At 38.7% G+C, this 15499-nt stretch overlaps 1 protein-coding gene across 2 annotated transcripts in view; it reads right to left on the bottom strand.

Moving 5' to 3' along the window:
- Window positions 1–15490, bottom strand: part of KLHL28 (kelch like family member 28) — a 49780-nt gene extending 34290 nt beyond the window's left edge. For both annotated transcript variants that reach the window (XM_043981927.1, XM_043981928.1), the window contains exon 1: window positions 15223–15490. In XM_043981927.1, the coding sequence (XP_043837862.1) occupies window positions 15223–15387 (165 nt within the window). In that variant the 5' untranslated portion in view covers window positions 15388–15490. The remainder of the gene's footprint in view (window positions 1–15222) is intronic.
- Between the last annotated feature and the right edge of the window lie 9 nt (window positions 15491–15499).

Below are 15499 nucleotides of genomic sequence, written 5' to 3'. Positions count from 1 at the left end.
ATGTGTTAGGCCCAAATACTCCAACTATTGAAGCACGGACTCCTTGGATGCAATGAAAACTGCTGGGAAAACTTGAAAGAGGTCTGTCAGAAATCAGGTTTAAAACAACTCTTCACAAGGGGCAGCTACGTGGCACAGTGGATAAAGCACTGGCCCTGGATTCAGGAGGACCTGAGTTCAAATCCAGCCTCAGACACTTGACACTTACTAGCTAGCTGTGTGACCCTGGGAAAGCCACTTAACCCTCATTGCTCAACAAAACAACTCTTCACATCACACACCAAGGTAAGTACCAAATGAATACATGAAATAAATATAATAATAGATAACCACATCATAAACAAATTAGAGAAGCAAAAAAGAAATGACATTTCTGATACGTGGATAGAACAGCTCAAGACCCAACAACGGATAAGAGGAGATCACAGAAAGTAAAATGGACAATTTTTGATTACATAAAATTTAAAAGTTTTTGTACAAACTAAATCAATACAAGAGAAGAAAGAAGGTAATTAAGAAGAATCTTTGTATGAAGTTTCTCTGACAAGAGTCTCATTTCCAAACTAGATAAAGAACTGATTCAAATGTTTAAGAATGAGTCATTCCTCAACTGATAAATGGTCAATGTGATCAGGCAGTGTTAAAAGGGAAAAAAAAAAATCAAGCTATAAACAACTATATGCTCTAAAAAGATGCACTAAATCAAAAATAATTAGAGAAATGCAAATTAAAGGAATTCTGAGGTTCTATCTGACCAGCAAAGTTGACAAAAAAAAGGAAAATGACAGATGGTGGAGGGCCTGTGGGAAAACAAGCACAGTAATGCACTTTTGTTGCAACTGGGAATTTGCCCAGCCATTTTGGAAAGCAATTTGGAACTATGCCAAAAAAGTTACTGAACTGTATGTCCCTTTGGCCCACTGATACCACTACTAGGCCTAAATACCAAAGAGATCAAAGAAACAGACAAGGAAAATATATGTACAAAAATATCTACAGTAACTTTTTTTTAAGGGACAAAAGTCTTGAAACTAAATGCATGTAAATCAATTAAGGAAATGGCTACAGAAATTATGGTATGTAGATGTGATAGAATACTACTGTGGTATAAGAAGGAAGAAGGGGATGGTTTCAGGGAATCCTGGGAAGACCTGTATGAACTGATACAGAATTAAATAAGCAGAACCAAGAGAACAATTTATACAATAAAATACAATAAAAACAACACTATAAAGACACATAACTTTGAAATTCTGGATCGATGCAATGACCAACCAGCAATTCAGGAGTCTGATTATGGATGATTTATGCTAGCCACTTCCTGACAGATGGAGTCAAAATGTGGAATGAGACAAACTTTTAGACGTGGCTAACAAGGGAATCTGTTGTTCTGGGAGGGAAAAGAAGATTTTTGTTCATTAAAAATTAAAAAAGCATATTTAATGTCTACTATATGCTAGGCCCTGTGCTAAGTACTTAGGAAACAAAGTAACAGTAAAAGAATCACTGCCCTAAAGGATAAAGAAATACATTTGAATTCACTAGTAGAGGAAACTCCTTCTACCAGTGTAGATCAGTGCTAGCTCTGCAACTTATACAGTCTTTGAGAGTTACCTAGAGCCCTGAGAGGTTAAACTGACTTGGGGTAACAAAGCAACAGTATCAAGGGGAGGCTAAAGTCCAGTTCTTCCTGATTTGGAGGCCAAGGCCTGTTTTCTTTTCAAAGTTATACTGCTAGAGGCAGAGAAAAGGCAGGGACTCACCTGAGCTCTCCCAAATTTCCTTCCAAATCCTTTAAAATAATGCCTTAACACAAATTCTAGAGTGTAAATATACTTAAAAATTAGAATTGGGCAAGTGGAAGCTGACTCCATGAGACACAAAGAAACAATAAAACAAAATCAAAGGAAAGAAAAAACAAAAAAATGTGAAATATCTCATCTAATAAACAACTGACCTGGACAATAGATGCAGGAGAGATAAGCCATGATCAAAAAAATAGCCTAGACATAATCTTTCAAGAAATTATTAAGTGTAGTGGATAGAGCACGGGCCCTGGATTCAGGAGGACCTGAGTTCAAATCCGGCCTCAGACACTTAACACTTACTAGCTGTGTGACCCTGGGTAAGTCACTTAACCCCAATTGCCCCGCAAAACAAACAAACAAACAAAAAGAAATTATTAAGAAAAATTGCCCTGATATTCTAGAGACAGAGGGTAAAAGAGAAATTGAATGAATCCACTAATCGCCTCCTGAAAGAGATCTCAAAATGAAAACTCCCAGGAATATTATAACCAAATTCCAGAGCTCCCATGTCAAGGAGATAACATTGCAAGCAGACAGAAAGAAATGATTCAAATATCATGAAGCCATAGTCAGAAGAACAAAATTCTACATTAAAAAAACCCGAGGGCGGGGCAGCTAGGTGGCGCAGTGGATAGATCACCAGCCCTGGATTCAGGAGGACCTGAGTTCAAATCTGGGCCTCAGACACTTAACACTTACTAGCTGTCTGACCCTAGGCAAGTCACTTAACCCCAATTGCCTCACCAGAAAAACAAAAAAACCAAAAACTCGAGGGCTTGAAATATGATATTCTGAAAGGCAAAAAGAATTAGGATTACAACCAAGAATTACATACCCAGGAAAACTGGGTATAATCAGGAGAAAACATATTCAATGAAATGGAAAACTTTTAAGCATTCCTGATGAAAAGACCAGAGCTGAATAGAAATTTTGATTTTCAAATACAAAACTCAAGAGAAGCATAAAAAGATAAAAAGGAAAGAGAAAACATAAGGGTTTTAATAAGGTTAAACTGTTTACATTCCTACATGGGAAGATGATACTTAAACTTTTTTATTACTAGGGCAATTAGAAGGAATATAGAGAGAGGCACAGGTGTAAGTTGAATATGATGGGATGATTGTCTAAAAAAATAAAATTAAGGGGTAAGAAAGAGGAATGCACTGGGAAAAGGGGAAAGGTAGTGGTAGAATGGGATAAATTATCTCACATAAAAGAGGCGTGAAAAAACTTTTACAGTGGAGTGAAAGATAGGGGAAGTGGAGGGAGCTCACGAACCTTATTCTCATCAGAATTGGTTCAACACGAGAATATACACACTCAGTTGGGTAAAGAAATCTATTTAGGAGGGGAAGGGGAAAGGAAAAGTAGGGGAGTAATAGAAGGGAAGACAGATTAATAAGGTAGGTAAAAGAAGGGGGAAAAGGTAAAAGGGGGAAAATAGGATGGAGAAAAAACACAGTAAACAAAAGTGTCAAAAAAATTTTATAGCAAGTTTTTCTGATAAAAATCTTGTTTCTCAAATATACAAAGAACTGAATGAAATTTAATTAAAATAAGATCCATTCCTTGATTAATAAATGGTCAAAGGATATGAACAGGCAGTTTTCAGACAAAGTAATCAAAGCCATCTATTATAATCATATGAAAAAATGCTCCAAATCACTATTGATTAGAAAAAATGCAAATTAAAACAACTCTGAGCCATCTCACACCTATCAAATTGGCTAATATGACAGAAAAGGAAAATGACAAATGTTGGTGTGGATATGAGAAAATTGAGACACTAATGTACTACTGGTGAAATTGTATACTGATTTACCCATTCTGGAGAGCAATCTGGAAACATAACCAAAGGGCTATAAAACCATGCATACTTTGACCAAGCAAAACCACTACTAGATCTGTATCTCAAAGAGTTAAGGAAAAAAAAAGAAAAAAGACCTATATGTATACAAATATACTAGCTCTTAATGGTGGCAAAAAATTGGAAATTGAGGGGATGTCCATTAATGGAGAATGGCTGAACAAATCACACTGTATAAGATTGTGATTGAATATGACTGTGCTATAAGAAATGATGAGCAGGATGCTCTTGGAAAAACCTGGAAAGACTTACATGAAGTGATGAAAAGTGAAATGAGCAGAACCAAGAAAACAATGTACACAGTAATAGCAATAATATATGATGATCAACTGTGAATGATTTAGCAACACAATGATTGAAGATAATTCTGAAAGACATGATGAAAAATATTACCCATTTCCAGAGGAAAAAAATGATGGAGTCTGAATACAGATTGAAGCATACTTTTTCTTTTTCTTTCACAATATATAAAGTGGAAATGTTTTGCATGACTGCATATGTATAACCTATACCAAATCACTTGCCTTCTCAATGAGGCAGAAAGGATCAGAATTTGAACTTAAAATAAAAAAAGTTAGATTATTTTTGCATATAATTAGGAGAAAAAATATTAAATCAAAGTCACATTGTTTTTCTTTCTTTTTATTGGGGAGGTGGGGTACGGGCCTTGAGGGTTAAGTGACTTGCCCAGGCTCACACAGCTAGTGTCAAGTGTCTGAGGCTGGATTTGAACTCAGGTCCTCCTGAATCTAGGGCTGGTACTTTATCCACTGCACCACCTAGTCACCTCCTGTCACATTGCTTTTCAATACAAAATAAATATAAAGTAATTTGGGAGTCAGGTTGAAAACAGAATAAGGAAAAGTAGGAAGTGTCATATAGGTGGCAGTACCCACAATCCTTCAAAGAGAAAAAAAAGTGAGTTCCAAGAGGTGACTCCAGACATTCTCGCTGGCTGTCCCTTGTGCCTAGAATGCTCTCTCTCATCTCTCTTTAGTGGCTTCCTTTAAAAAGTCACAAGTAAGGGCAGTTAGGTGGCACAGTGGATAAAGCACCGGCCCTGGATTCAGGAGGACCTGAGTTCAAATCTGACCTCAGACACTTGACACTTACTAGCTGTGTGACCCTGGGCAAGTCACTTAACCCTCATAGCCCTGCCCCCCCCCCAAAAAAAGTCACAGCTAAAATTTCACCTTCAACAAGAAGCCTTTAGGATCCCCTCTAATTCTAGTGTCTTTCCTCTGTTGATTATTTCCAGTTTATTCTGTATGTAGTTTGTACAGTTATTTGCATACTACCTTCCCCATTAAACTAAGAGCAGGGTCTGTCTTTTGTCTTTCTTTGTATCCCTAGTGTCTAGCACAGGGCCTGGCATATAGTAGGTCCTTAATAAATGTTGACTGACTAAGATGATAGGTTTAAAATGCATTCTGGGCAAGGTCTCAAAAGTACAAGACAGAATGCTGTGTATAAGAATAACAAATTTGGCTAGAATGTAGAATGCATGTGGGGGAGTAATGCGAAATCAATCTGGAAAGATAGGCTGGAGCCAGATAGGCTTGATATGCCTGAGATAAAATTACCCTAAAGGGAAGGGGCCCCTCTGAAGATAGAGGAAAAGTAAAATTGTCAGATAAATGCTTTAATGATATTGATTTGGCATACAGGCATAGGAAGTAGCATAGGGGCAAGGATACTAATTAAGAGGCTACTTCAATAATATGGGAGAGGGGATAAAGTCCTGAACTAGGGTGGTTGTACTGTGACTGGAGAGGGGAGGATGAAAACAAGATATGTTATAGAAGTAGGCCTGACAAGTCTTGGAAGCAAACCAGACACGCAGGCAGGGTGAGGGAATCAAGATGATTTTCAGGGTGTAAACTTGGGTGACTTGAAGGAAACAGGGAATAAATACATGGAAATTAAGAAGAGGCATGGGCTTAAAGGGAAAGACTTGAGTACTGTACTGGATGTGAAACTCTGATTAGATACTTTATACCACTTCTCTTACGCAATTCATTTTTTAAGTGTTACAGCCTGTTCACATCCCATATGCACCTCTCCCTTGCTCTTTAGATGACTATCAACCATAATTTTGTGTTATTCTATGAGAAATAATTATTAATAATCAATATCTTGGGGGACCCAATGACTTCCCCTTAATTTGTAGTCCTTCCCCCCCCCCCCCAAAAAAAGAGATTCCATCAAATATCTCCATCCGGGCAAAGCCCAAGCCAAGCTCACAAAAGGAGCCTTGGATAGACAGATTCTTTTGTCTAGAAAAGCTGCAGGTCTTTACTGATGAGATTTGGCCTGCATGAAGCAGTTTTAAGTGGGAACCACTGTTTCCCCCATCAGCTTGGGGGGGGGGTCCTCCACATTTTCCCCTGATATCATCTTTACTTGAGTCCTGTATCCCCAACTTTATTTTAATGTAACTCACCTCCAAATCATGTCAACCAGCTGGATTTGATTGCTATGTGATGGACCTCCTACAGCTGGAAGGGTATATGAACCAAGATCCCATTGCCATTAGGAGTCTTTGGTCTGAGAGATATAGCCATGGATCTCATTTTATTAATAATCCACCAGCCATTTTAATAAAATGATTAAATTAACCAGAAACTATGTCTCTTGTAGTTCCATCATCACAATTCCATTACACAGCATCATCTCTAGAAGAGAAGTTACAGAGATGGGCCTGCTTCAAGCAGAAGTTTGAGGTCATTCACAGCAATGCACATTTTCCTAAAGCAAGCCGGCCTGTTCTCATCTTCCTGTTCAACTCTGAACCCAACTCACTATCCATCTATAGTGTTTATTTAAAGCATATGCACTGATGGACAAGTCTTTCGGTTGGCTATCCAACTACACGTCATATAATCTATGATGTAGTAACCAAAAGGGTAGACTAAGGACTGGAGCATTCTAGACCTGAACAAACATCTAAAGTCCAAGGACACAAAGTCTGATAATGTATCTGTTGACTTAAGGCAAGCTATAGGACATGCTCTTCTGTTTCCAAACTATGGTAAAAAATGTGATTACATCCTAAGGATCATCAATCCTTGTTTCTGTCATCTTGGTTTGGATTAGCTTTTCCAATTACCAAACACTGGGCTTCAAGAAGTATTCAGAGGAAAAGCTGAGTTTCATAAATTGTATAGGTAGCTTTAAAATTTTCTAAGAGACTTTTGAGCTTCAGGTGTACGACTGCAAGCTTTAGCTCACTGCAGACGTCATGATGCACTTAAATTAGTAATAATGATTTTTAGCAATAAAGAGGAAGAACTATGTATTTTAGCCTAATATACATATATATGTACACACACACACACACACACACACACGAGGCTAAAATGTTTTCCCTCACATATATGTATATATGAATGACAGAATTCTCTCATAACTACAGCACATCCTACTCTTACTGACTCCCTCTTTCATTTTCTACAGTGGCAAGTCCAAATTCAAAACATCCCAAAATACCTTTATCTCATATGCCTTTACTTCCTACTTCATTGAGAATAATGAGGCCATCAGGTTTCCTCAATTCCCCTCCTTCAGTTCTTGAAATGTCTCAACCTCACCTCTCACTCTCTTCTTTCCTTCCTGCTCAAAGGAAAAAGTGTCTCTGCTGGCATAATGGAAAGAATACCAGACGTAAAGTCGGGTGCAGTGGCTTAGAATCCTGGCTTTATCCACCTATTATCTTGGGCAAGCTACAATCGACTCTGGGCTTCAGTTTCCTCTATCTAAAAAATTAAAAATTCAGTCTGACCTCAAATATGTTTTCTAGTCCTAAATCTCTAGTTTTATGAACATGTGAAACGTGCTGAAATCACTGCATTAAAATATACAAGCCATCAGGGGCAACTAGGTGGCCCCTCAGATAAAACACCAGCCCTGGATTCAGGAGGATCTGAGTTCATATTCAGCCTCAGACGCTTGATACTCACTAGCTGTATGACCCTGGGCAAGTCACTCAACCCTCATTGCCCTGCCCCACTCCCCCAACACACACACACACACACACACACACACACACACACACACACACACACACACACACACACACACCATCACTGAAGAAACCTTGCCCTAGAGATGTGTTGTCCAGTGATAACTAGTATTAAAGCAATCATGCGTCACCCCAGACATCTTGCTAACCGATATACTGAAGTGTACTGTCCCCCCACCCCCTTTTCTATTTCTTGTTCTGGAGACTGTAATCAAATTATGTTTTTCACTGTTTTGGGAAATGGTATGTTAATCCACTGCTCTATTGCTCCACTCAGCAATCCTTTAAATTCCTAGACCAAAACCCCATTCCCTAGACACAACTCCCCTAAATGTTATATTTCTCTATTAGAATGTATGTTCTATGAGGGCAAGTACATTTTTTCATTTATTTTATGTCCTTAGTACTTAGCACAGTGCATAGCACATAAAAAAGCATTTAATCAAGGTTTTTTCTTTCATTTATTCATTCAGAACGATCACCATGGCTTTGAAACCAGTTAAATGAAAATGTAAACACTGCACTATCAGTGCAATGCACAAATCAAAGCCCATAAAGTCAAAAATGTCCATTGTTTATCCCAAGAAAATAGGAAGCAATCCTACTATTTTACAGTTCTATAAAAAGGTGGGTTGCCTTTCAGTCATAAGCATGTACTATGCGGCAGCCACTTTAATAGGCAATGAGGATAAAAAACCCCAGAATGGGGGCAGCTAGGTGGCGCAGTGGATAGAGCACCGGCCCTGGAGTCAGGAGGACCTGAGTTCAAATCCGGCCTCAGACACTTAACACTTACTAGCTGTGTGACCCTGGGCAAGTCACTTAACCCCAACTGCCTCACTAAAAAAAAAACAAAACACTAAAAATGGGGGCGGCTAGGAGGCGCAGTGGCTAGAGCACTGGCCCTGGAGTCAGGAGTACCTGAGTTCAAATCCGGCCTCAAACACTTAACACTTACTAGCTGTGTGACCCTGGGCAAGTCACTTAACCCCAATTGCCTCACTAAAAACAAAAACAAAAAACAGTAAAAAGCTTAAAATTATATGTAGTATCTATTTAAAATCAATAGCAAGCATTATCTGTAATGGAGATAAGCTAGAAGCCTTCCCTAAGATCAGGGGTGAAGCAAGGATGCCCATTATCACCATTACTATTCAACAATGTAACAGAAATGTTCACTATAGCAATCAGAAAAGAAAAAGAAATCAAAGGAACCAGAAGAGGCAATGAAGAAACAAAACTATAACTTTGCAGATGATACAATGGTATACTTATAGAATCAATTTAAAAATTAGTTGAAACAATTAACAACTAAAGTGAAGTTACAGGATATATGTGTATTTTTTAAAACCCACATAAAGCATTAGGATTTGTGTCATTTGAAATATTTTGAGGGAAGCCTTTCTCTGCTGTAAGTTGGGGAACTTGGCTGAGGCTTCTAATATATTGCTACTTTTAAATTACAGGCTATCAAACCAGTTATTGGCATTAAGAATTTATTAACCATATTAAGTGTTAGTAAAGAAAGAGAGAGCACATGACTCTAAGTAGAGTTCAGAAGCCCTACATTACCTAGAAAGGAGACCAAGGGGGGAATCTCGTGGCTGCCTCCTCCAACATCCCAGGACAAGAAAGCTATGCCTCTTGAAGACCAGAGAAGAGGCGGCCCTTACACATTGCTCCAAGCTAATTGGCTAGCATCATTCAAATCTATTGGTTTACTGGACTTAAGGGTGGTCCATATTAAAATGAGCTGTACTATGGGGCAGCTAGGTGGTGCAATGGATAAAGCACCAGCCATGGATTCAGGAGGACCTGAGTTCAAATCCGGTCTCAGACACTTGACACTTACTAGCTATTTGACCCTGGGCAAGTCACTTACCCCTCATGGCCCTGCCCCAAAATACATAAATAAATAAATAAATAAAATTACCGCAGAGCTCTTTTTGTGGTGTCTAAGAATTGAAAATCAAAGGAATGCCTATCAATTGGGGAATGGCTACAGATGCTGTGGTATATGATGCTGATGGAATATTATTGTGCTATAAGAAATTACAAGCAGGATTTCAGAAAGGCCTCAAAAGACTTGCATAAACTGATATATAGTGAAGTGAGCAGAACCAGAAGAATGTTTTGCACAGTGACAGCAATACTGTTGGATGAAGAACTGTGAATGACCTAACTATTCTCAGCAATACTATGATCCAAGATAATCCCAAAGGATAAATGATGAAGCATACCATCCACCTCCAAAAGAAAGAACTGATATTGACTGAACACAGACTGAAGCATGCCATTTCATTTTCCTTCATTTTTTCGAGTTTTAAAAATTTTTTTTATTTTTAATTTTGGTGAGGCAATTGGGGTTAAGTGACTTGCCCAGGGTCATACAGCTAGTAAGTATTAAGTGTCTGAGGCTGCATTTGAACTCAGGTCCTTCTGAATCCAGGGCCAGTGCTTTATCCACTGCACCACCTAGCTGCCCCTCGAGTTTTCTTATACAAAATGACTAATATGGTAATATTTTACATAACTGTACATGGATAACCTATATCTCTGATTGCTTACTGCCTCAGGGAGGAATACAATTTGGAACTTAAAACTTTAAATAAAAATGTTTATTTTTGTATTTTTTGTTTTTTGGTGAGGCAACTGGGGTTAAATGACTTGCCCAGGGTCACACAGCTAGTAAGTGTTAAGTGTCTGAGGCCGAATTTGAACTCAGGTCCTCCTTAATCCAGGGCTGGTGCTCTATCAACTGTGCCACCTAGCTGCCCCCAAATGTTTATTTTTTAAAAAAAGAAATAGAGTAGTGGATGAGTGGAATAGATTAGGTATATAATACACGGTAGTAAATGACCATAGTAATCTACTGTTTGATAAACCCCAAAGACCTAAGCTTTTGGGACGAGAACTCCCTATTTGACAAAACTGCTGGAAAAATTGGAAAGCAGTTTGGCAGGAACTAGATACAGACCAACATATTACAACACAGATTAAGATAAGGTCAAAATTGGTACAAGGTTTAGTCCTCAAGGGTAATATAAGCAAATTAAGGGAGCATGGAATAGTTAACCTGTCAGATCTATATATAAGGGAAGAATTTATGACCAAATAATGGATGGAAATATAGGATATAAAATAAATATTTTTGATTACATTAAATTGAAAAGGTTTTACACAAACAAACCCAGCACAGTCAAGATTAGAAGGCCTCATTTCTCAAATATATAGAGAAGTGAGTCAAACTTATGAGAATACAAGTCATTCTCCAATTGATAAATGATGAAAGGACATGAACAGGCAGTTTTCAGAACAAGAAACCAAAGCTATTTATAATTATATGAAAAAAAATCTCTAAATCACTATTAGAGAAATGCAAATTATAATACCTCTGAGGTACCACCTCATTTCTATCAAACTGGCTAACATGACAGACAAGGAAAGTGACAAATGTTGCAGGAGATGTGGAGAGCACATGGAACTATGCCCAAAGGATGATAAAACAGTGCATGCCCTTTGATCCAGCAATACCTACCACTACTGTAAGTCTGGATGACTCTGAGTGAATGCAAATAGCAATTATTTCTGTTTTGGCCAGAAACCTTGAGGGTCTTCCCCTCCCAGATTGATTTTTTTTTTTTGGAGTAAGTAAAAGAGACCATTTTTTGGCCTTACTTCTTACCTAGCTTTAATCAATGAATGGGTGTTGCTTTAGTCAAACTGAGACCTATGAGGGACCTTAGTTTAAAAAGACCAAGGTCTCCCACTGCACTGGGGGCCATCTCTAGTTGTTCTGATCTATATCTTGCCACTGGACCCAAATGGCTTGTGGAGGAGAGAACAAGGCTGGTAACTTTGCATAGCCCTGCCTCACTTAAATCTAATTCACTTGCAAGTCAAGACATCATCTTCCTGATGTCATTGGTCCTCTTCAAGAAAGAAGGACAAACAACAACAACCTCTACAAGGTCTGTATCCCAAAGAGATCAAAGAAAAAGGAAAAGGACCTATATGTACAAATATATATATAGCAATTTTTCTTGCAGTGGGAAAGAATTGGAAATTGGGTAATGTCCATCAATTGGGAAATGGCTGAACAAGTTGTGGTATATCGCAATGAAATATTATTGTGCTATAAGAATTGATGAACAGAATCCTTTCAGAAAAATCTTAAGGGAAAACTTAAATGAACTGATGCAAAGTGAAATGAGCAGAACCAGGAAAACATTGTACACAGTAATAGCAATACCATACAATGATCAACTGTGAATTACTTCATTGTTCTGAGCAATACAATGATACAAGATAATTCCAAAGGACTTATGATGAAAAATGTTATCCATAGCTAGATAAAGAACTGATGGGGTCTGAATGTAACAGCATATGATATTACTTTGTAACATGATCATGTTATGTCTATCAAAGTTATATACATAAGAAAAACTCTAACACTGGAACCAAGGAAGGTTTATCAGGAGCATGTGATTGCCCTCCATAATGTTAAAACTTAAAAGTTGGAGGTGTAATGAAATTGGCAAAAATAGATAAAAACAAGTGTTAGTGGACCTGTAGGAAAAGCATTGCTGAAGGCAAAGTAAGGTACTTATTTGGAAATCAGAAGACCTAATTTCAAATTCTAGCTCTGCCACCTATTTGTATGACTTTGATTGAACTTAACTTCTCTGACCTCAATTTCCCATGTGTAAAATCAAAGGGTTGGACTAGATGGCCTCTAAGTCTCTTTGCAGCTTTAAATGATCTTACAACCACCTAACATTTCTAGAAAGCAGTCTGGCAGTAACATAGCAAGAGGTAAAACTCTTTGAACCTAAAATTTCACTACAGGAAGCATACCACCAGGAAGTAATTGAAAATAAAGTAACTATCTATACATAAATGTTAATAGCTGCAGTGAAGAGGAAAACAAGACCAATTCCTTATCTGAGTAGTAAAGAACCTTGATGAAGACACCACAGTGACAAGCACACTTTCAAAAAAACCACAAACACTTATGAGGCAAACTTTTAGAATGTAAACATAGGAAGAGAAGAATGTTATAACATCCTTGAAATGTTTCCACTGTTGATTAATACTTTCCCCACTTAACAGAAATACACTCCCCTCCCCCAACCATATAAAAAGTGCCTATCTCTGCCAGAGCTCAGAGCAATCTGACTGTTTCTCTTGATTTAATAAATAACATCTCTTCTGGTTTATACAACTAAGCTGTACCTGCCTCTGACAACACTATTTATAATAGTAAATATTGAAAACAATCTAAATGTCCAGTGCTTGAACAACGTCTAAACAAATTGTGGTAAATGTAATAAAATGTCAGATCACCATTACGAATTACAAATATGAAAAAAAATTACAAATATGATGCATATAATGAACTATGGAAAGATCTATATAAAATGATACAAACTGAAAAAAAGACCAAATACGCTCTCATACCAGTGAATGTACAATCACAGGGATCAGAGTGTAGATTTAGATAAGGTAGTAATAAATCATGTTTACTTGTATATTTAAGTATTTTTATTTGTAAATATGTTTGCAATTCTTTTTACTGTAAAGTTCATAGGAAAAAATGGATATACCCCCCCAAACATCCCTAATTTCTTTGAATACATTAAATCATGTATTTATCTCAACATAGTTTAATCTATTATTTTCCTCCTACTATTACTTGGGTATATGAATTGGATACTTGCCCTGTAATGTACCAATTATTTGTCCAAAAATTGTTCTTACAATTTTTAAAACTACTTTTCAATTTTGGCATTCAATTCAATCACCACCTATTTAAACATTTACTATGCATAAGGCACTGTGCTATGCACTGGAAGTTGATGAACAACCATATATTATTTATGCCCTTCGTGGTCTTGTACATTTTAATCCTATAAACTTTTCTACAGTTGAAAAATCCTGTTTAAAATGGGTGTTTTCTTTTTTTGGGGGGAGGGACAGGGCAATGGGCGTTAAGTGATTTGCCCAGGGTCACACAGCTAGTAAGTGTCAAGTGTCTGAGGCCAGATTTGAACTCGGGGTACTCCTGAATTCAGGGCTGGTGCTTTATCCACTGTGCCACATAGCCGCCCCCCTTAAAATGGGTGTTTTCAATGCCAAGTTACAACTATGAGCAAAATTATTCTGATATCAAATATGTCAAATTTTTAAAAAACATTATTTTCTGTTCCAAATTTTCTCCAGCAAATTCCTCTAGTCACCCACTGAGAAGGCAAGAAATGATACCCATTATACATATGAAGTTATGCAAACGCGTCAATATTGTAAAAACTAAATCACCTTCTTAAAATAAAAACAAAACATCTTCCTTCCGTGATTAACCAGAACACCACTAAGAAAGGATAATTCCAAGAACTTCAGACATATCAACAATACTGTAATATTCAATTGTGCTAAAAAAAAAAGATGTTCAAAATTCATTCTGAGCTTGAAACAAAACTATTTTATGTTGTGTAGCCTAAGTGGATCAATTATCTGAATTAGTAACAAACACCATCCTTGATCCTATAACAGCAGATAACCAGGTTATTTGAATTAAGACATTTTGAGATTTCAAATAGCAATTCAGAAATGCCACTCTCCCCCAAAGGACGGTCCTAAAATAGAAAATGTACTGTTTTCAAAATACATAGGTATTGTTCCTGCAGAAACTCATCTTCTACATTCCTGGGGATTCTACACTCCATCAGTCCAGGACCGCTAGCCCTCTATTTGTGACCACTTAAATTTCTAAGAGCGAAAACTGCCTCCTCCCCACATCTTAAAAATAAATAAATAAATAAATATCCGTAGTTCAGCTCTCCCTGAAAAATACCGATGAATGGCTTCTCCCATCCTTCCTCAAACCCTCAGGGCAGAGTTCTCTCAGGACCACGGTGCCAAGAACTTAATCTGCTAAGTAACACATCTGCAGTCTCGGTCTCTTGGCGACGAAAAAAGGAGCTATGGAGATCCTGGAAGAAGGGAAGGCAGGAGGGAGGGGATCGCTCCCTTCACTTGGAATAAAAAAGGACTTGATCTGAGGAAGGAAGGTGGCAGGTGGTTTGAGGGACAAGGGAGGTATCTGGAGTTGTTTTCTTTCTTTCTTGCCTTAATTGATATTAAAAAGAATTAGCGGATGGGGAGAGATGGGGAAGGGAGAGATCCTTTCTTGAGCCAAACCTGGGACCGGGGAGGGAATAACAACAACAACAACAACCCTAACCAATTTACCCCGAGGGCCTGAGAGCATAAAGGATGCTAGGGAGGGAGCTTTTCCGCCAGGCTCGGCCGCTCCGGGGGCACCGGGCCTCGACGAAGGCGGGCGGCAGCCGCCCCCCTAGCTCCGGGGTCCGAGCGGCCCTGCACGGAGATGTCTTTCAGTCCCCGCTTCTCTTCCTCTGTGTCTCCGTCCCGCCCCCGAGCCCCCCCCCCCCGAACTGATCCTCCTACCCGCACGGGGAACCGGCCAGAAACGAAACGGCTTCTGGAGAGCCAATGGAAAGTACCTGAGTCCCGGGGATTGTGCCGGCGGCGACTGAAGCAGGAGGGACCAGAAACAAGAGAGACCCGAGCCGTAGCCTCACTCGCCTCCAGTCAAACCCCGACGGACACACACGAGTAGGGCGGGGGACTTCCGCCCGGAGCCCCGCCGCCTCGAGATTAAGCCGCATCACTTCCGCCTATGCCCCAGCCTTCATCCATCTCTCTTTCCCTCCCCTAGCAATCATTCCCAGCTGGTTTCTCCAGGCCTCTTTCAGGCGATTTCAGCGGGAGTGGGGGTGG

This window comes from Dromiciops gliroides, chromosome 2 (assembly GCF_019393635.1).
Source record: "Dromiciops gliroides isolate mDroGli1 chromosome 2, mDroGli1.pri, whole genome shotgun sequence".
NCBI classification, from domain to species: Eukaryota; Metazoa; Chordata; class Mammalia; order Microbiotheria; family Microbiotheriidae; genus Dromiciops; species Dromiciops gliroides.
The sequence above is the reverse complement of the archived record's forward strand: the minus strand, read 5'-3'. Positions and strand labels throughout refer to the sequence as shown.